The sequence below is a fragment of the Oncorhynchus tshawytscha genome, linkage group LG21 (genome assembly GCF_018296145.1).
Source record: "Oncorhynchus tshawytscha isolate Ot180627B linkage group LG21, Otsh_v2.0, whole genome shotgun sequence".
NCBI classification, from domain to species: domain Eukaryota; kingdom Metazoa; phylum Chordata; class Actinopteri; order Salmoniformes; family Salmonidae; genus Oncorhynchus; species Oncorhynchus tshawytscha.
The window spans coordinates 30231827-30254536 of record NC_056449.1 but is presented as its reverse complement, the minus strand read 5'-3'; the positions used below and the strand labels follow the sequence as shown (position 1 = coordinate 30254536).

At 45.5% G+C, this 22710-nt stretch overlaps 1 protein-coding gene across 1 annotated transcript in view; it reads right to left on the bottom strand.

Moving 5' to 3' along the window:
- LOC112264204 (teneurin-2) overlaps nt 1-22710 on the bottom strand; it is a 45611-nt gene that overhangs the window by 1935 nt on the left and 20966 nt on the right. Inside the window, exons 12-21 of the mRNA XM_042303007.1 lie at nt 21912-22552; nt 21167-21342; nt 11836-12071; nt 11280-11576; nt 9105-9662; nt 7314-7583; nt 5924-6334; nt 1275-1385; nt 749-1016; nt 297-427 (exon numbers count right to left, since the gene is read on the bottom strand). Coding sequence (XP_042158941.1) covers nt 297-427; nt 749-1016; nt 1275-1385; nt 5924-6334; nt 7314-7583; nt 9105-9662; nt 11280-11576; nt 11836-12071; nt 21167-21342; nt 21912-22552 — 3099 coding nt within the window. The remainder of the gene's footprint in view (nt 1-296; nt 428-748; nt 1017-1274; nt 1386-5923; nt 6335-7313; nt 7584-9104; nt 9663-11279; nt 11577-11835; nt 12072-21166; nt 21343-21911; nt 22553-22710) is intronic.

Genomic DNA, 22710 nt, shown 5'->3' with positions numbered 1-22710 from the left:
GGTAGAAGAGAGGTTAAAGGTCACTGGTCAACCAGAAGAATGCAGACGAGGATACACTTATACTGTTTGGTTTACAGCTATTCTCATCTATTAATGTCAAGATTTCATTGTAATCATTGAAGGTTCATATTAGTGATCCCACAGTATCTTCAATGTCTCATCCGGCTCTGAGAGCAAGAGAGAGGGCCATTTCTCTGTAATAGCAGGCCTCATTTAGCTCGCAGACAGTATGTTTCAGATTCTGGTTAACATAGAATCAGTACAATGGAACTGTAGGCTGTCCCAGGCCTTCTCACCTGTCCGTTTTCACAGTCCTTGCTGGCCTGCAGCTCGTAGGGAGGCTCCACGAAGTAGAGGGTGTGACGGGGGAATCCTGGAATGATGTTACTGAGCTGGAAACCAAACATCACCAGCCAACTCTTCACGTCTGTGGAACAAAGACAACACAGTAAAAAAATAGTTTTAATACAGCTAGCAAGTCATAGAAATATTAGAAAATGTTAAGAAGTTTGAAAATGCTATAATAATCTGCGTAGTATTAGGGAACATATTTTAAGTGTAGTAAAATATTGTATGAATTTTTTGGGATGTTCTTTGAATCTAAGTGACAAAAAAACAAAGAGAACTACAGTACACAGTGACGATGATAACACAACACCCCCACTCAGCTCTCTCTCCTTTACCTGTAATAACAATAACAATGCATGTGTTTTATAAAGCGCTTTTCAAGGATCCAAAGACGCTCTACCTGTGACGTAGTTCTTGATGTCCAACACCTCGCTGAGGGGGTTGTTGTTCTTGAACATATACAGGTTGAAGGGTGCAGGGTCCTTGCCGATCTTGGGCCAGCTGGCATAGTCTGGCGAGGTCCAGCGGCCTGCCAGGACGTCATAGTCCCTCTGGGTGAAGTGGACCAGATTGGTCAGGGTGTCATAGAGACCACCATGGAACCCAACCACCAGCTGGAACTCTGGGTTAGAGTCCAGGTACACCTCCCCGTACGCTGTGTACTGTACCTGGAGGTCACAACAAACACAGACGCATGTTTCACTTCAATTCACAACAACTTTATCCCCTCTGGGGCAATTAGGAAAGACAAAGTTGGTTTATTTGATCCGTTTTTGTATTTTGAATTTGAACAATCAAATTCTCTGGACATCAAGTACCAATTGATCTTTTCTTAACATGTGGATAACGGGCCTTGAGATATTTAACAATCATGCAGCAAAAAGAATGATCATTAATAGTATTATTATTACTGTCATCATGATTACCTGTTTGATCATCTGTCCGTTGCTGCTGAAGACAGCCAGTGGTGTTCCGGTGTTGTCTGAGGCGATGTAATACTCCTCTCCACTACTCACCTCCATAGCAAACAGATGACCCTGAGGGAAGCAGTACGGGCTTTACATCATAACTCACAGACAGTCACGTCACCATAACTCACAGACAGTCACGTCACCATAACTCACAGACAGTCACGTCACCATAACTCACAGACAGTCAAGTCACCATAACTCACAGACAGTCACGTCACCATAACTCACAGACAGTCACGTCACCATAACTCACAGACAATCAAGTCACCATAACTCACAGTCAATCAAGTCACCATAACTCACAGACAGTCACGTCACCCATAACTCACAGACAGTCAAGTCACCATAACTCACAGACAGTCAAGTCACCATAACTCACAGACAGTCAAGTCACCATAACTCAGACAGTCACGTCACCATAACTCACAGACAGTCACGTCACCATAACTCACAGACAGTCACGTCACCATAACTCACAGACAGTCACGTCACCATAACTCACAGACAGTCAAGTCACCATAACTCACAGACAGTCACGTCACCATAACTCACAGACAGTCACGTCACCATAACTCACAGACAATCAAGTCACCATAACTCACAGTCAATCAAGTCACCATAACTCACAGACAGTCACGTCACCCATAACTCACAGACAGTCAAGTCACCATAACTCACAGACAGTCAAGTCACCATAACTCACAGACAGTCACGTCACCATAACTCACAGACAGTCACGTCACCATAACTCACAGACAGTCACGTCACCATAACTCACAGACAGTCACGTCACCATAACTCACAGACAGTCACGTCCAGTGCTTAATCCTGCCAGAACAGGATCCAGCACCTTTTCATTTTGGATTGTTTTGTTCCGGAATCTATTTGGCCTGGCATGAAAAATAATTTTAACTTTTTGCATGTAAACATTCTAATAAAAGTGATCAAAGTTTATTCGAGTTGCATCTTTATTAATTATCCTGCCCCCACAAAACAAATGTAATGTGAAACAGTTGATTTTGAGCCCGGGCCTAATATTCTAAGAGTTGATTTGGGTTGGGCCGGTATTTATGGTTTGCGCAACATTGAAACCTGTTTCAGACGAACGCGTGGCCTTGGCTGTGTGAGAAGTGCGCCAGTATCTCTCACATAAGTAGTGTGCTGTACCACGGACAAGCCACCAGGGGAGACTCTTCGAGGCCTGGTGACAGACAGAGTCTACATTACGCGTCTGTGGCTCCCTCTGCTGGATGTGCCAGGTCTCGACGGGTCCTCCGGCCAGAACTAATTCAGGCTGATTTGAGGCTGGTGAGTAATCAAGGTGCTGATTGATCACCAGCCGTACGGGTCCCATAAAGCTGCCAGGAGGGCAGCACACGGGAGGGTTGGAGGTAGTAAGAGGTTGCTACTGGATAGATGTCCTCACGGTCTACTAGAACCAAGAGGCTCAGTGTTTAACCCCAGAGGAGACAGCTTTACCCGGAGCCCAGAATGCGGTAATCCAGAAGAGGTCTCCTGGAGGAGACCGGTTTCTTTCGTTTTTCTTTAATGTTTTAAATAAATACCCTTGAATCCGAGGTATCACACTTGTGTCTGATCTGTGTAAACGTTTAGATCAAACACCCTGGTCTGCCACAATTGGTGGAGAATGAGGGCAAATCTGACAACGTGGTCAGACCAGGGTTGACGTTTAGGTAGTATCAGCATTGATGAGTTGATAGCTCAGTTCGTTCGGGCCCAACAAGCGCCACAGGACATTCAGGAACGAACGCTGGAAGAACAGTGTCTACAGAATGTCTGCATGATTGAGGAAATCAGGAAGTTGTGAGGAGAAACACAGACGGAATCACAACCCAATCAGTTTTTATAATCAAGCTAATGGAGGATGACGACGTCGAGACCTACCTCTGCATGTTAGAATGGACAGCACTATGGTAAGGATTGTCCAAGGCGAAGTGGACAAGGCTGCTGGCCCCGTTCCTGTCCAGAGACGCCCAAAAGGTGTATTATTACCTCAACACCGAACAGGCGGCTAACTACGCTGTATCGAGAGGGAGGCACTCAGCCGACACCGGTACAGCCTAGCCCGTCGGGCCCAACTTGTCCACAACTGGAGGTTCATGGCCGAATATTCCTCCTGAGCACAGATGAGCGACCTACTGCGCATCACCTGGGCTCCTAACCGACGTAGCCACCCTCCCCGGGTCATGGATCACTTCTTACAGGCGCTACCTCACGACATGAAGAGGGCGGCGAGCCTGCACGCACCCCTGACCTTGGAGGATCTCCTGGGAGCAGCACCAGAATACCGAGGCCCTGCTGAAGGGGATGCAGGCCAAGTCCAGGAGCTGTCGGAGGACATAGAAGGACGACCCCACCACCGTACAATCCGACAGTCAGCTGGGCTAAAGGACTGCAGACCCACGGAGAGACAGCCAGGGGAGAAGACTAAAGCGCCAGGGGACACCTTGCATGACATTTCCGGGTCGAGAGGAGTTGAGGCCCTGGAGACGAGTCGGGCAATGCAGTAAACTACTTCACCTCCTGGACCCACAGCGAACCACCAGCACCCATGGTCCCTGTGAAAGTCGACAGTCGTGACACCCAGGCTCTGTTGGATTCCGGGAGTGTGGTAACACTCGTAAAAGCACACCTGCTGGCCCATCCGACTGTCCGTGGTGAGGAGATGTCCGTCTCCTGTGTCCATGGTGAAACCAAGAGGTATTCGACCAGGCAGGCCACCATCGTAATGCCACAAGGGAGCTGCCAGATGGTGGTGCCGTAGTGCTGAGTTGCCGGTACCCCTCCTTGTGGGACGAGATTGTCCGATGTTCACAGCACTGTGGAGGCATGAGCTGGGAAAAAAAGTCAGAGCCAGCGACCGACGAGAGCAGGGATGGACCGTCGCCTGCGTGGCCCGGGAGCATGCAGTTGCCAACCGTGTGTCTACGGACCCAGAGTCAGGGTCCGAGGGGGCGCCAGAACCATCCATACCTGGTGAACAACCGGAGGTTGAGCCCCTGCCCCTCCTCGATTTTGAGGGACCCGGTGAGACAACTGCCCTGAGTCCTCTGAGGGGACAGTTTGGACTGCCCAGTGGGACCGTTTAGTGGGAAGTGATAGCAGTGGATGGCCAGCTTCTTCCGGCGATACCCCCGTTTCCAAATCAAAAATAACCTGTTGTATCAGGAGTCGCACAAAAAGGGGGAAGTCCGAGAGGTTCTGTTGCTGCCCCGTCGGTACTTCGGAACCATTATTCAGCTGGCCCATACCCATTTGTTGGGGGTGCACCTGGGAATGGAGAAGACCTGGGAAAGGATCCCCGCCCGGTTTCGCTGTTCCGGGATGAGGCACGCCATGGAAGTCTATTGAAGCAGCCGCCCGGAGTGTCAAATCACCGCCCCAAAAGCAGACTTCCGGAACCTGCTGGTTCCCCTACTGATCATTGGAGTGCTGTTTGAACGCATCAACATGGACAGTGGGCCCCCTGGTAAAAACATCCCGGTATATCCTGGTTATAATAGATTATGCCACCCGATATCCCGAAGCAATTCCCGCTTCTCTTTTTCTGTTGTGCACAGGTCAGGGGCGAAGCATGGGAAAGCGGATACCCTATCGAGAAGGGAGACGTACATCGCACTGACGACCGCCCCCTCTCCGACAGGGCTAACGTCTTGATCAAACCCTCTGGTCTGCCACACTAGAATGAGGAACTGCAACATCCCTGATAAATTGAAATACAAAAAACACCACGCAAACAAAACAAGCCTTTCGCAATATTTCAAATACAATGGAGGGAAAACAGGTTGGAAAGCAGATGGCTCCTGATGAAAAGACTGCTTTAGACCACCAAAATATTTGATCAACTTCCAAATACTGTTTTACAAAAGAGAGAGAAAGAAAGAGTGCATCGACAATCACCCGTGAGTGAGCTGCACATCATTGGGTGAGTTAGTGAAACTGGAAAGCATTTTTAGGACTATAATTTTCATCCTATAATTTCATCCTCATATTGTAGCCTACAATATGTGTCTCCACACACCTAGGACTAGGCTATTGATGGATTCAAGACAAGGTGGTTTTTGCCAGTGTCAAAGTAGCCTGCCATTTTGATCATTTGTTAGGTATTAAAAAAGATTCTGCTACAGTCTCCAGTCATCTAAAATGAAGTAGATTTGTATGAAATGTGTTTATAAAAGGCCAACATTTTTCTGGACCGTAAGCTACTAAAAATGTCTCCCATGTGTGCAACTTCTGTAAGTGCCTCTATTCTACTGATCTATGCCACTACGCAAATGTGATGATATGCATTTATCCTTTAATATGAAGGTGATTTTTTTTCTCATGCGTTCTGGTACCTCAGAACTCCCCAGGGCACCCCCCTCTAGTGCTCACTTTTTGTTTCCGGCACCTCATGATTGACAAATTAAGCCCTGGTCACGTCACCATAACTCACAGTCACGTCACCATAACGTAATGATAGCATCACAAAAACGTGGTTATATCACAACAATAACAAAGTCATAACACAATCACGATGAACAGTATTTATCACATGTAGTCTGTAGATGAACACACTTTTCTCTAATAATCCGGTAGCCTACCTGCAAGTCATAGTACAGTGAAGCGATGTCTGAGCTGGAGTGGTTAAATATATGTGTGACTCTTGCCGGGTGGTTCAGATCAGCGTAGAAGAACTGGAGGTGTTGTCCCAGACTGGTCCTAGTGGACACTCTCCTTCCCAGTCCGTCATAGCGGTACTGGACGCTCCAGCCTCCCGGGAGCTTGCTATATGCTCTGAGGAGCTGGCCCTTGGAGTTGTAGTCAAAGACATCCGAGCCGCGCTGGCTCAGGAAGCCATCCTCATCCAGATGGTACTGCACGTCGCCCAGGCGCGTGATGCGGTCTCGGAGGTCGTAGCGGAGTGGCGTGAGGCGGGCGCTGTTTCCGGGGTTGAGGAGGTGCAGGTTACCGTTCAGGTCGTAGCTGTAGCGCCACGTGGACCAGTCATTCACCTGGAGGCAGAGACAATGAAAAGAACTCTTTAATACCACACCTGAAGTCAACTGTTTAATATGTCAACTCTTTAATACCACACCTGAAGTCAACTGTTTAATATGTCAACTCTTTAATAACACACCTGAAGTCAACTGTTTAATATGTCAACTCTTTAATACCACACCTGAAGTCAACTGTTTAATATGTCAACTCTTTAATACCACACCTGAAGTCAACTGTTTAATATGTCAACTCTTTAATACCACACCTGAAGTCAACTGTTTAATATGTCAACTCTTTAATAACACACCTGAAGTCAACTGTTTAATATGTCAACTCTTTAATAACACACCTGAAGTCAACTGTTTAATATGTCAACTCTTTAATACCACACCTGAAGTCAACTGTTTAATATGTCAACTCTTTAATACCACACCTGAAGTCAACTGTTTAATATGTCAACTCTTTAATAACACACCTGAAGTCAACTGTTTAATATGTCAACTCTTTAATACCACACCTGAAGTCAACTGTTTAATATGTCAACTCTTTAATAACACACCTGAAGTCAACTGTTTAATATGTCAACTCTTTAATACCACACCTGAAGTCAACTGTTTAATATGTCAACTCTTTAATAACACACCTGAAGTCAACTGTTTAATATGTCAACTCTTTAATACCACACCTGAAGTCAACTGTTTAATATGTCAACTCTTTAATAACACACCTGAAGTCAACTCTTTAATAGCACAGGTGCGTAGCAGAATCAATGGCCTATGCTCCTTATAGAAGCCAAGGGCTTAAGTCAGGTAAGTCAACATAGGAAAGTCAAAAACAGAAGTGAAAAGGAATACCATACTGTGTGTATTTGCAAAGAACAACAACATTTAATCAAGTATTTCAGGAAGTGGTCTGTAGTAATCTTCTAGGATTGTGATTTGGTGCTCAACTACTGCAGGACTAGTATCTCACTGGTTAGGTCAAATCTCCTACCTTCACCCCGCTGAGCTGTCCGTCCCCGTCATACTCATAGCGGTACTGTGTTGTGTTGGCGTATGGTCCTATCTTCAGCTCTCTCTTCACCACGCGTCCCATACTGTCGTACTGCACCGTCATCCAGTACATCAGGGACCTGAAGATCTCGTACTGCACCTCCTTGATGCGCCCGTGGGTGTCGAAGTGCTTGCTGAGGGTCATCACAGCCGTGGTTATGATCTGGTTGATGTCATAGTAGATCACGCCAAACTTCCCAAAGTGTTCCACCTGTAGCCAAGATAAGATTTAAGAGTTAAGTCAAATATTGTACAGAGGGTCTAGGTCCCACTTTAATCCAGTATAGGTGATTTATGCTCTATCAACTGTAACTGCCATCCTGCAAGGGGTTTGGTTTTGGCTGGAGTTAGTGTTAGGGTTTGAGGCTGGAGGTTGATGCTAGTGTTAGGGTTGAGGCTGGAGGTTGATGCTAGTGTTAGGTTTGAGGCTGGAGGTTGATGCTAGTGTTAGGCTGGAGGTTGATGCTAGTGTTAGGGTTGAGGCTGGAGGTTGATGCTAGTGTTAGGCTGGAGGTTGATGCTAGTGTTAGGTTTGAGGCTGGAGCTAGTGTTAGGTTTGAGGCTGGAGCTAGTGTTAGGGTTGAGGCTGGAGCTAGTGTTAGGGTTGAGGCTGGAGCTAGTGTTAGGGTTGAGGCTGGAGCTAGTGTTAGGGTTGAGGCTGGAGCTAGTGTTAGGGTTGAGGATGGAGCTAGTGTTAGGTTTGAGGCTGGAGCTAGTGTTAGGGTTGAGGCTGGAGCTAGTGTTAGGGTTGAGGATGGAGCTAGTGTTAGGTTTGAGGCTGGAGCTAGTGTTAGGGTTGAGGCTGGAGCTAGTGTTAGGGTTGAGGATGGAGCTAGTGTTAGGGTTGAGGATGGAGCTAGTGTTAGGGTTGAGGCTGGAGCTAGTGTTAGGTTTGAGGCTGGAGCTAGTGTTAGGTTTGAGGCTGGAGCTAGGGTTAGGTTTGAGGCTGGAGCTAGTGTTAGGGTTGAGGCTGGAGCTAGTGTTAGGTTTGAGGCTGGAGCTAGTGTTAGGGTTGAGGCTGGAGCTAGTGTTAGGGTTGAGGATGGAGCTAGTGTTAGGGTTGAGGATGGAGCTAGTGTTAGGGTTGAGGCTGGAGCTAGTGTTAGGGTTGAGGCTGGAGCTAGTGTTAGGGTTGAGTCTGGAGCTAGTGTTAGGGTTGAGGCTGGAGCTAGTGTTAGGGTTGAGGCTGGAGCTAGTGTTAGGGTTGAGGATGGAGCTAGTGTTAGGGTTGAGGCTGGAGCTAGTGTTAGGGTTGAGGCTGGAGCTAGTGTTAGAGTTGAGGCTGGAGCTAGTGTTAGGGTTGAGGCTGGAGCTAGTGTTAGGGTTGAGGCTGGAGCTAGTGTTAGGGTTGAGGCTGGAGCTAGTGTTAGGGTTGAGGCTGGAGCTAGGGTTAGGGTTGAGGCTGGAGCTAGGGTTAGGGTTGAGGCTGGAGCTAGGGTTAGGGTTGAGGCTGGAGCTAGTGTTAGGGTTGAGGCTGGAGCTAGTGTTAGGGTTGAGGCTGGAGCTAGTGTTAGGGTTGAGGCTGGAGCTAGGGTTAGGGTTGAGGCTGGAGCTAGGGTTAGGGTTGAGGCTGGAGCTAGGGTTAGGGTTGAGGGTGGAGCTAGGGTTAGGGTTGAGGGTGGAGCTAGTGTTAGGGTTGAGTCTGGAGCTAGGGTTAGGGTTGAGGCTGGAGCCAGGGTTAGGGTTGAGGCTGGAGCCAGGGTTAGGGTTAGTAGTGTAGTCATCTACCCACCTTTCCAGAGATCTCATCATAGCGGTAGAGGTCCACAGGCAGAGGAGTCTCACTGATGACTGGCTTCATACTAGCGATACGGAAGCTGTTGTCGTGGTACGTGTAGTCAAACCTAGCATTCACCATCCCCTCCTCACTGAACCGGTAGATCTGCTTGTCGATCAGCGGACCCATCTTACGGTAACGTATCGTACAGGAGAACCCGCCGCTCTGTAAGTTCACCATCTTCAGAACCCCAGCTGTCTCGTCATAACCGAACGTCACCGTGGTGCTGTCGTAGAGGATCTCAGCTAGCTTGGCCAGCTTGCCATACTTGTAGAGGACACGTCGACCGGTGCCGAGGTAGTGGGTAGCCTTAGGGCGGCCGTCTTCGGTGAAGTCGTGGATGATGGAGGCGTTGCTCTCCGGAGGGTTGTAGGTGTTGCGGATGTAACCGATAGAGACGTGGGTGAACATGGTGTGGCGGGCTACACTAGGCATGGTGACGGCTGTGATGCGCCCCGAGGTGTCAAACTCAAATATGTACTGTCTCTGGCTCTGTAGGAGAAGGACCATGGACTGGAGAGAGAGAAGGAGGGAAAGAAGTGGAGAAGGAACATAAGTCATCATCACTAGCACTTTTCACTTCTCTCAATCAGCTTGTCATTGCTATTCCTGCTGCCTGTACAGTAGGTAATGTCTTACAGGTGCAATGATGCCTTCACTTTATCTAGGTAGCTATAGCTCCACACAGATAAGATCAACAGTACAAGTACCAGTAACAATAGCAGTACCAGTAGCAGTACCAGTAGCAGTAACAGTACCAGTAACACTACTATGTCCTCACCTTATCCTGGTAGCTGTAGCTCCACACAGATCATAACAGTAACAGTACTAGTACCAGTACCAGTAGCAGTAACAGTAGCAGTAACAGTAACAGTACCAGTACCAGTAGCAGTACAGTACCAGACAGTACTATGTCCTCACCTTATCCTGGTAGCTGTAGCTCCACACAGATCATAACAACAGTACCAGTAACAGTAGCAGTAACAGTAGTAGTACCAGTAACAGTAGCAGTAACAGTACCATTAGCAGTACAGTACCAGACAGTACTATGTCCTCACCTTATCCTGGTAGCTGTAGCTCCACACAGATCATAACAACAGTACCAGTAACAGTAGCAGTAACAGTAGTAGTACCAGTAACAGTAGCAGTAACAGTACCATTAGCAGTATAGTACCAGACAGTACTATGTCCTCACCTTATCCAGATAACTATAGCTCCACACAGATCATAACAGTAGCAGTAGGAGTACAGTACCATTAGCAGACAGTACTATGTCCTCACCTTATCCTGGTAGCTGTAGCTCCACAGTGTTCATAACAGTAGCAGTACAGTACCATTAGCAGACAGTACTATGTCCTCACCTTATCCTGGTAGCTGTAGCTCCACAGTGTTCATAACAGTAGCAGTAGCAGTACAGTACCATTAGCAGACAGTACTATGTCCTCATCTTATCCAGATAACTATAGCTCCACACAGTTCATAACAGTAGCAGTACAGTACCATTAGCAGACAGTACTATGTCCTCACCTTATCCAGATAACTATAGCTCCACACAGTTCATAACAGTAGCAGTACAGTACCATTAGCAGACAGTGCTATGTCCTCACCTTATCCTGGTAGCTGTAGCTCCACACAGATCATAACAACAGTAACAGTAACAGTACCATTAGCAGTACAGTACCAGACAGTACTATGTCCTCACCTTATCCAGATAACTATAGCTCCACACAGATCATAACAGTAGCAGTAGCAGTACAGTACCATTAGCAGACAGTACTATGTCCTCACCTTATCCAGATAACTATAGCTCCACACAGATCATAACAACAGTAACAGTACCATTAGCAGTACAGTACCAGACAGTACTATGTCCTCACCTTATCCTGGTAGCTGTAGCTCCACACAGTTCATAACAGTAGCAGTAGCAGTACAGTACCATTAGCAGACAGTACTATGTCCTCACCTTATCCTGGTAGCTGTAGCTCCACACAGTTCATAACAGTAGCAGTAGCAGTACAGTACCATTAGCAGACAGTGCTAGGTCCTCACCTTATCCAGATAACTATAGCTCCACACAGTTCATAACAGTAACAGTAACAGTACCATTAGCAGACAGTGCTAGGTCCTCACCTTATCCAGATAACTATAGCTCCACACCTTGCCGTCTATGAACGACCGTGACAGAATACGTCCCTGAGGGTCAAACTCTGTCTTCTCGCTCATACTGCCCCTCTGCAGCCCCACCAGCTGACCCGTGGTCGAATACGACACGTTCACCACTGCCAGGCTGCTGCTAGGCAACCACATGGCGGGCCGGCCCTGCGAGTCGTACATGATGCGGAGCGTGAACTTGCGGTGGTCGTCATAGATCTTCTCCGTCCGAGTGTTGCGGTCGAAGTCGATGGAGAGGAGATTACGGCCATGTGCCTGGAAGAAGATAGAGAGTGATGTCATCTTTACACATAGTCAGTGATGTCATCTCTGTAGGCAGAGTCAGTGATGTCATCTCTACACACAGAGTAAGTGATGTCATCTCTGTAGGCAGAGTGAGTGACGTCATCTTTACACATAGTCAGCGATGTAATCTCTGTAGACTGAGTAAGTGATGTCATCTTTTCACAGAGTAAGTGATGTCATCTCTAATGACTAAATGACACACAGAAAGGAAGTGAGGTTCTCAGCTCACCCTCAGCTTCCTGCCAAAAACAGTGACCTTCCCCTTGGTCTGTTCCTTGCGGAGCCGCCACTCGATGGAGTTGAGTCCGTTGTCTGTGGGTAGTGTGATGTTCCTACGGCCGATTGTAGGACTGACCGACCCGGCCAGGATGTGGGGCTCAGTGTGGAAGCTGATGCCCATCCCATTGGCATACATCACCCGCAGGGTGCCGTTGTTACACAGTTGGTAGCTGTTCCTCACCTGGTCTGTAGGGGGCGATATGGACAAGGAGAGAGAAGGGAGTCATATGAGCTGGCTCCTCTGCTGGCATCTTCCTGTGTTATGCTTATATGCTGAAAAAAGATCAAATCGCAGAGTAAATTGAAATGGATTTCTGTTGCCTTTCACAAACAGAATTCCTTCACTGAACAAAAAAAACTCTGTAAATTCAGCGTTTCTATCCCCCACTCAAACACCCACACACATATACACAAAACAGTGTCTGATGTGGCGTAGCCTCTGGAAAGACTGTGTCTGATGTGGCGTAGCCTCTGGAAAGACTGTGTCTGATGTGGCGTAGCCTCTGGAAAGACTGTGTCTGATGTGGCGTAGCCTCTGGAAAGACTGTGTCTGATGTGGCGTAGCCTCTGGAAAGACTGTGTCTGATGTGGCGTAGCCTCTGGAAAGACTGTGTCTGATGTGGCGTAGCCTCTGGAAAGACTGTGTCTGATGCGGCGTAGCCTCTGGAAAGTGACAGGGGGATTGAGGGCCCATTCTTCTTCTCTATCGGAGGCATAAAGAACAGCAGCCTGATAACAACAACGTGATTGAAGATAAGATAACAGTGATTGTCTGGCCGACGCAGCGGAAGAGTCTTTTATTTAATTTTTAAAAGGCAGGGGATCATGCACACACACATGCGCATGTGGAAATTCAAACGCACACACACACACACACACACTTGCATGCACGCAAACACACAGACACACATACACAGCCTTTGAGCCTCCACCACCATAAACGGCAGTAATCCATGAAGCCAATTTGCTATAAACCTCCAGGCAGCGTTTTACCAACACTTCAAACACACAGAGATGGCTTTCTGTCAACTCTGCAGTAGACTACCCCTCTCTCTATCTGAAAAATGTATTTGTGATGAAAATGGAGAGAGGGAGAGAGAGAGAGATGAGGAAGACCATACAGAAATACACTACAGAAAACCTGAGCCTACTCCTTCACTATGGTGAATCACTAAAACACAGAATTACACTACAGAAAACCTGAGCCTACTCCTTCACTATGGTGAATCACTAAAATAATACAGAATTACACTACAGAAAACCTGAGTCTACTCCTTCACTATGGTGAATCACTAAAACACAGAATTACACTACAGAAAACCTGAGCCTACTCCTTCACTATGGTGAATCACTAAAATAATACAGAATTACACTACAGAAAACCTGAGTCTACTCCTTCACTATGGTGAATCACTAAAATAATACAGAATTACACTACAGAAAACCTGAGTCTACTCCTTCACTATGGTGAATCACTAAAACAATACAGAATTACACTACAGAAAACCTGAGTCTACTCCTTCACTATGGTGAATCACTAAAACAATACAGAATTACACTACAGAAAACCTGAGTCTACTCCTTCACTATGGTGAATCACTAAAACAATACAGAAATACACTACAGAAAACCTGAGCCTACTCCTTCACTATGGTGAATCACTAAAACAATACAGAAATACACTACAGAAAACCTGAGCCTACTCCTTCACTATGGTGAATCACTAAAACAATACAGAAATACACTACAGAAAACCTGAGCCTACTCCTTCACTATGGTGAATCACTAAAACAATACAGAAATACACTACAGAAAACCTGAGCCTACTCCTTCACTATGGTGAATCACTAAAACAATACAGAATTACACTACAGGAAAAGAAGGAACAGCAGGTCAGAAATCAGCTCAAATGTAATTAAAGAATCCATAGACTAACCACTTCTGGTGGTTAACAACAACACGAAGAATTATCTATCCAAAACTGAGATGTATGGGTTCTTACTTTTCCAATATTTTTGGCTCTATAACAAAGAACAAACAGCAAAAACATATACATGATCAAATACAAATCTTAGAATCAACTATTAAAGACTACCAGAACCCACTGGATTCTCCAATTACCTGGAATGAACTACAGGACAAAATAAAAACCCTACAACCCAAAAAGGCCTGTGGTGTTGATGGTATCCTCAATGAAATGATCAAATATACAGACAACAAATTCCAATGGGCTATATTAAAACTCTTTAACGTCATCCTTAGATCTGGCATCTTCCCCAATATTTGGAACCAAGGACTTATCACCCCAATCCACAAAAGTGGAGACAAATTTGACACCAAAAACTTCCGTGGGATATGCGTCAACAGCAACCTTGGGAAAATCCTCTGCATTATCATCAACAGCAGACTCATACATTTCCTCAGTGAAAACAATGTGCTGAGCAAATGTCAAATTGGCTTTTTACCAAATGATTGTACAACAGACCACGTATTCACCCTGCACACCCTAATTGACAAACAAACAAACCAAAACAAAGACAAAGTCTTCTCATGCTTTGTTGATTTAAAAAAAGCCTTGGACTCAATTTGGCATGAGGGTCTGCTATACAAATTGATGGAAAATGGTGTTGGATGAAAAACATATGACATTATAATATCCATGTACACAAACAACAAGTGTGTGGTTAAAATTGGCAAAAACACACACATTTCTTCCCACAGGGCCTGGGGTGAGACATGGATGCAGCGTAAGCCCCACCTTCTTCAACATATATATCAATGAATTGGCGAGGGCACTAGAAAAGTCTGCAGCACCCGGCCTCATCCTATAAGAATCTGAACTCAAACATCTACTGTTTGGTGATGATCTGGTGCTTCGGTCACCAACCAAGGAGGACCTACAGCAGCACCTAGATCTACTGCACAGATTCTGCCAGACCTGGGCCCTGACAGTAAATCTCAGTAAGACTAAAATAATGGTGTTCCAAAAAAGGTCCCGTTGCCAGGACCACAAATACAAATTCAATCTAGACACTGTTGCCCTAGAGCACACAACAAACTATACATACCTCAGCCTAAACATCAGCGCCACAGGTAACTTCCACAAAGCTGTGAACGATCGGAAAGACAAGGCAAGAAGGGCCTTCTATGCCATCAAAAGGAACATAAAATTTGACATACCAATTAGGATCTGACTAAAAATACTTGAATCAGTTATAAAACACATTGCCCTTTATAGTTGTGAGGTCTGGGGTCCCCTCAGCAACCAAGGATTCACAAAATGGGACAAACAACAAATTGAGACTCCGCAAAAATATCCTCTGTGTACAATGTAGAACACCAAATAATGCATGCAGGGCAGAATTAGGCCGATACCCACTAATGATCAAAATCCAGAAAAGAGCTGTATAAATTCTACAACCATTTAAAAGGAAGCGATTCCCAAACCTTCCATAACAAAGCCATCACCTACAGAGAGATGAACCTGGAGAAGAGTCCTCTAAGCAAGTTGGTCCAGGGGCTCTGTTCACATACACAAAGACTCCACAGAGCCCCAGGACAGCAACACAATTAGACCCAACCAAATCATGAGAAAACAAAAAGATAATTACTTGACACATGGGAAAGAATTAACAACAAAACAGGAAAACCTAAAATGCTATTTGGCCCTAAACATAGAGTACACAGTGGCAGAATACCTGACCACTGTGACTGAACCAAAATTAAGGAAAGCTTTGACTATGTACAGACTCAGTGAGCATAGCCTTGCTATTGAGAAGGCTGCCGTAGGCAGACCTGGTTCTCAAGAGAAGACAGGCTATGTGCACACTGCCCACAAAATGAGGTGGAAACTGAGCTGCACTTCCTAACCTCCTGCCAAATGTATGACTATATTAGAGACACATATGAAATACAAAAGTGACCTGTTGCCACAAGAAAAGGTCAACCAGGTCAACCAGTGAACAAACACCATTTTAAATACAACCTATATTTATGTTTATTTATTTTCCCTTTTGTACTTTAACCATTTGTACATCGTTACATATATACATAATATGACATTTGTAATGTCTTTATTCGTTTGGAACCTTAATTTTTATTGTTTATTTCACTTTTGAATATTATCTACTTCACTTGCTTTGGCAATGTTAACATGTTTCCCATGCCAATAAAGCCCCTTGAATATATATATATATATATATATATATATCCGTCTGGTTCGCTTATATATATATATATATATATATGTAAATATATATATCTATAGAGAGAGAGAGAGGGTGAGAGCGAGGTAGAGGTGAGAGATAAAGAGAGAGAGAAAGAGAGAGAGAGAGAGGGTGAGAGCGAGGTAGAGGTGAGAGATAAAGAGAGAGAGAGAGAGAGAGAGAGAGAGAGCGAGGTAGAGGTGAGAGATAAAGAGAGAGAGAAAGAAAGAGAGAGAGAGAGAGAGAGAGAGAGATACAGAGAGAGAGAGAGAGAGAGAGAGAGAGCGAGGTAGAGGTGAGAGATAAAGAGAGAGAAAGAGAGAGAGAGAGAGGGGGGAGCAAAGCAAGCTGTTAAAGCCAGTGTCTCGGCACAGCAGACCAGAACACTGTGCTGTAATACATGTAACACACACCGACACAGACAGACACACAGACACGCACAAACATACACACACACGCAGAGATACACGCACGCAAGGAAACACACAGAGACACACAAAGATAGAGACATGGCCAGCCCGCTCACTAAGCAGGATTAGGCTTAGTCTATTGCGGCAGATTGACTGACCAAGTCACCAACAACACATAAAACCTCACATAATTCTGCCCGAAAACAATGACAATTTCTCTCAACCAGTGGCATATGGGCTTTTTAGGTGAGCGCTGATGCCGCCCTGTGATAAGCAGTGCCCACTTTGTCACTTTGCCCACTTTGTCAAAGGCAGGGAGAGACACATAGCTGCGGAGCTCCACCAACGTCCCGTCAAAGAAATGATCTCAAATCGATCAGTGGTGTAAAGTACTTGATTAAAAATACATTAAAGTCATACTTAAGTCGTTTTTTTTGTATCTGTACTTTACTATTTATGATTTTGAATAATTTTACTTCACTACATTCCTAAAGAAAATAATGTACTTTTTACTACATTTTGAATGCTTAGCAGGTCAGGACAAGGGTCCAATTCACAGACTCCCTGGTCATCCCTACTGCCTCTGATCTAGCAGACTCACTACAAATCAAATGCTTAGTTTGTAAATGATGTCTAAGTGTTGGAGTGTGCCACTGGCTGCCTGTAAATTTAAAAATCTAGAAAATGGTGCTGTCTGGTTCGCTTAATATAAGGAATTATAAATTATTTATACTTTTGATACTGAAGTATATTTAAAACGAAATACTTTTAGACTTTTACTCAAGTATTGTACTGGTTGATTATCACTTTTATTTGAGTCATTTTCTATTAAGGTATCTGATAACAGATATAGCATTATGGTACAAAAGAGTATGTGACCTTTACTATAGCCTACAGGCTGGAGATAAAATGTACGATAATGTAATGAGACACTTTTACACCATGCAGGTTTCTCCCATCAAATAACCAAAATGGCGTCCAAATAAAACATGTGCTGACGTGTTAAACAGCATATAATAAAAGCAGGACAGGCTACTGTCCAGGAGTTTCATCTTGTGGTCGAAATGGTCATGATCAGCGAGTTGGAGTTTGTATCTGTACGGAGTTTGTATCACAACTTGATTTCATATTCTAGAAAATATGTACAGTACCAGTCAAACGTTTGGACATGTAACGATATCCCTCGTCATCTGAGGAGTAGGAAGGATCGGGCCAATATGCAGCGTGGTACGTGTCCATGTTAATATTTATTAAAACTGAACACAAAACAAAATAACAAGAGAACGAACGAAAACGAAACAGTTCTGTCTGGTGCAGACACAGAGACAGAAAACAACCACCCACAAACAAGAGTGGGAAAACAGGCTACCTAAGTATGGTTCTCAATCAGAGACAACGATTGACAGCTACCTCTGATTGGGAACCATACCAGGCCAAACACATAGAAATACCAAACATAGAACAAAAACATTGAATGCCCACCCCAACTCATGCCCTGACCAGCCTAAAATAGAAACATACAAAAGGAACTAAGGTCAGGACGTGACAGGACACACCTACTCATTCCAAGGGTTTTCTTTATCTTTGTCTATTTTCTACATTATAGAATAATAGTGAAGACATCACAACTATGAAATAACAAATTTGGAATCATGTAGTAACCAAAAAAGATTTAATTAAACAAATAATCAAAATATATTTTATATTTGAGATTCTTCAAAGTAGCCATCCTTTGCCTTGATGACAGCTTTGCACAATCTTGGCATTCTCTCAACCAGCTTTATGAGGTAGTCACCTGGAATGCATTTCAATTAACAGGTGTACCTTGTTAAAAGTTATTTGTGGAATTCCTTTCCTTCTTAATGCGTTTGAGCCAATCAGTTGTGTTGTGACAAGGTAGGGGTGGTATACAGAAGATTAGTAAAACACCAAGTCCATATTATGGCAAGACCAGCTCAAATAAGCAAAGAGAAAGGACAGTCCATCATTACAAGACATGAAGGTCAGTCAATCTGGAAAATGTCAAGAACTTGGAGAGTTTCTTCAAGTGCAGTCACAAAAACCATCAAGCTCTATGATAAAACTGGCTCTCACGAGGACAGCCACAGGAAAGGAAGACCCAGAGTTACCTCTGCTGCAGAGGATAAGTTCATTAGAGTTTACCAGCCTCAGATTGCAGCCCAAATAAATGCTTCACGGAGTCCAAGTAACAGACACATCTCAACATCAACTGTTCAGAGACTGTGTGAATCAGGCCTTCATGGTCAAATTTCTGCAAACAAACCACTACTAAAGGACACCAATAAGAAGAAGAGACTTGCTTGGGCCAAGAAACAGGAACATTGGACATTAGACCGGTGGAAATCTGTCCTTTGGTCTGATGAGTCAACATTTGAGTTTTTTGGTTTAAACTGCCCGTGTCTTTGTGAGACACAGAGTTGGTGAATGGATGATCTCTGCATGTGTGGTTCCCACCGTGAAGAATGGAGGAGGAGGTGTGATGGTGCTTTGCTGGGGATACTGTCAGTCATTTATTTAGAATTCAAGGCACACGTTTAACCAGCATGGCTAGCACAGCATTCTGCAGCGATACTCCATCCCATCTGGTTTGCGCTTAGTGGCACTATCATTTGTTTTCAACAGGACAATGACCCAAAACACACCTCCAGGCTGTGTAAGGGCTATTTGACCATGGAGAGTGATGTAGAGCTGCATCAGATGACCTGGCCTCCACCATCACCTGACCTCAACTCAATTGAGATTTTTTTGGGATGACTTGGACTGCAGAGTGAAGGAAAAGCAGCCAAGCAGCCTACAAGACTGTTGTAAAAGCATTCCTCATGAAGCTGTTTGAGAGAATGCCAAGAGTGTGCAAAGCTGTCATTAAGGCACAAAGTGTGACTTTTGGTTACTATATGATTCCATATGTGTTATTTCATAGTTTTGACATCTTCACTATTATTCTACAATGTAGAAAACAGTACAAATAAAGAAAAACCCTTGAATGAGTAGATGTATCCAAACTTTTGACTGGTACTGTATTTTCAATGCCTGAAAAATACGTATTTTCAACTTTCCTTCAGAACCAAACATTTGGCTGCCTGGCTGGCTGGCTGACGCACGCACGCACGCACGCACGCACGCACGCACGCACGCACGCACGCACGCACACCTTAGATAACTCTTGCTGTTCCCACTAGATGAATACCTTCTCTTCCATTACTACCCCTTGGGTGGAGCTCTGTATAGATAGACAACCATTAATACTCTGAGACATTGCTGACTTAACACATCAGTCTGTAATCTAGTTGGAACGTAGTTCCAGCTTGACCGTGGTTTTGACTATCATGGTCCAAAAACACCAAGACAGTCGTGAAGATGGCACAACAAAACATTTTCCCTCTCAGGAGACTGAACTGATTGCATCACCTGCTGGTATGGCAACTGCACGGCATCTGACCGTAAGGCGCTACAGAGGGTAGTGCGTACAGCCCAGAACATCACTGGGGCCAAGCTTCCAGCCTTCCAGGACCTATATTATAGGCTGTGTCAGAGGAAAGCCCATAAAATAGTCAGAGACTCCAGTCACCCCAGTCATAGACTGTTCTCTCTGCTACTGCACGGCAAGCAGTACCGGAGCACCAAGTCTAGGACCAAAAGGCTCCTCAACAGATTACCACCCCCAAGCCATAAGACCGCTGAACAATTAATAAAATGGCCACCGAACTGTTTACATTGACCCCCACCTCCCTTTTGTACTCATTGTTTATTATCTATGCAGTCACCACCACCACCTACCTCAACTAACCTGTACCCCCGCACACTGACTCGGTACTGGTACCCCTGTATAAAACCTCATTACTAACCTAACCTGTACCCCCTGCAAACACTGACCCCTCACACTGGTACTGGTACCCCTGTATAAAACCTCATTACTAACCTGTACCCCTGCACACTGACTCGGTACTGGTACCCCTGTATAAAACCTCATTACTAACCTGTACCCCTGCACACTGACTCGGTACTGGTACCCCTGTATAAAACCTCATTACTAACCTGTACCCCTGCACACTGACTCGGTACTGGTACCCCTGTATAAAACCTCATTATTGTTATTCTTATTGTGTTACTTTTTATTTACATTTTTTACTTTAGTCTATTTTGTAAATATTTTCTTAACTCTTCTTGAACTGCAATGTTGGTAAAGGGCTTGTAAGTCAGCATTTCACGGTAAGGTCTACACTTGTTGTATTCAGCGCATGTGACAAATAAAGTTTGATTTGATTTGATACTAATATGCTGTATCTCACTTTGAACCATGGTGTGTGTGTATATGTGTGTGTGTGTATATGTGTGTGTGTGTATATGTGTGTGTGTGTATATGTGTGTGTGTATATGTGTGTGTGTATATGTGTGTGTGTATATGTGTGTGTGTGCCTTGCACTGTGGGGTGTGTGTATATGTGCGTGTGTCCCTTGCACTGTGGGGTGTGTGTATATGTGCGTGTGTCCCTTGCACTGTGGGGTGTGTGTATATGTGCGTGTGTCCCTTGCACTGTGGGGTGTGTGTATATGTGCATGTGTGCCTTGCACTGTGGGGTGTGTGTATATGTGCGTGTGTGCCTTGCACTGTGGGGTGTGTGTATGCATGTGTGTGTATGTCCCACCTTGCACCACGGTGTACGAGGCCTCCACAGAGGACAGGTTGGTGATAACGGTGACGTCATCGTCTCTGCTGGAGCTCTCTATGTCAATGTTGATGGAACGTTCTATCTCCCGGTGCAGACTGGTCACCATGCCAGTAGGATAGCTTACATTGGTCAGACGACCCTCACTGTCATACCTGGAGGAGAGAGACATATAGAGGTTACTACTCACTGTCCCACCTGGGAAGATAGGGACAACTAGTGACAAAATAGTCCTTAATCAATGTGAGTTGTCATTTTCAGTCCTCTCCTCTCCTCTCCTCTCCTCTCCTCTCCTCTCCTCTCCTCTCCTCTCCTCCTCTCCTCTCCTCTCCTCTCCTCTCCTCTCCTCTCCTCTCCTCTCCTCTCCTCCTCTCCTCTCCTCTCCTCTCCTCTCCTCTCCTCTCACAGCTTACTTGTACCGAGGAGCAGGGAATAGCTGGTCTCTGTGGATTTCTCATAATATGGCAGTTCTCAGCAGAAAGTGTGTGTGTGTGTGTGTGTGTGTGCAGTGACAAAAGCAAACCTCTATGGACCTCTAACACCTGTCCGTTCTGTTAGCTCTGACTGAAGCACACACTTGTGTGACAGAAGTGAACTCCAGGGGGCAGCAGTGGACTGTAAACAAATCCTAGCTCGATGTCTGCCAGGCAATGCAGCTAATATGTCACCCTGAGTGCTGCTGAAGTGTCCGTTTTTGACAAATGCATAAAAACATCCCACTCACTGGTAGAAGGTGGTCCATCCGGTCTCGTCAGCCTTGGTGGCCAGTAGTCCTGTACTCCCAGAGTACCCCAGTAGGGCCACCTCCTGTCCCTGGGCCGAGACACTCCTCAACCCCCCAGCAGGGTCCAAACCCAGGGTCACCACCTGGTTCTCCGGCAGTAACACCAGTCTGAGGAGGCCAGAACTCCCCCCCTGGCCCAGACCCTCCCTTCTCACCCTGACAGTGTTGTTGCAGTTGTCCACCACCGTGGCTAGCTCTCTGTCCGTCCCGTAGGTGAAGTTATATAATGGTTCTCCAGTGACCAGACTCACGGTCTGTAGATGTTGACCGTCACCGTTGAACACATAGAGCTCCTGTTCCCGTGGAGACGCAACTTCGTATTGTCCCATCATCGATCCGGATCCCGCCCCCGAGGCTGACGGGCCGGGTCGATTGGCTCGTACGGCTCTGATGCGTATGTTGTTAAGATCGGCGATGAAAAGCGTTCCGTCGGGTGAGACGGCGAGCGAGGCGGGGGAGTTGAGGCCGGAGTCGGGCGCGTAGCCGTCGTCGCCATAGAAACAGTTGCAGTTGACATCATTCTTGCAGTCGCAGTCTGATGTGGCGCCGGCCAGCAGAGACATCTCGCCATTAGTGGAGACCTGAGAGAGAGGGAAGGGGAGAAAGACAACAAACGAGAGAGAGAGAGAGAGAGAGAGAGAACGACAGAGATGAGACAAGGAAGACAGGAAAGACAGAATGTTTTAGAAACAGAAAAGTGCAGTTTCAAGTTGTAATGTCACGTGCACAAGTACAGTGA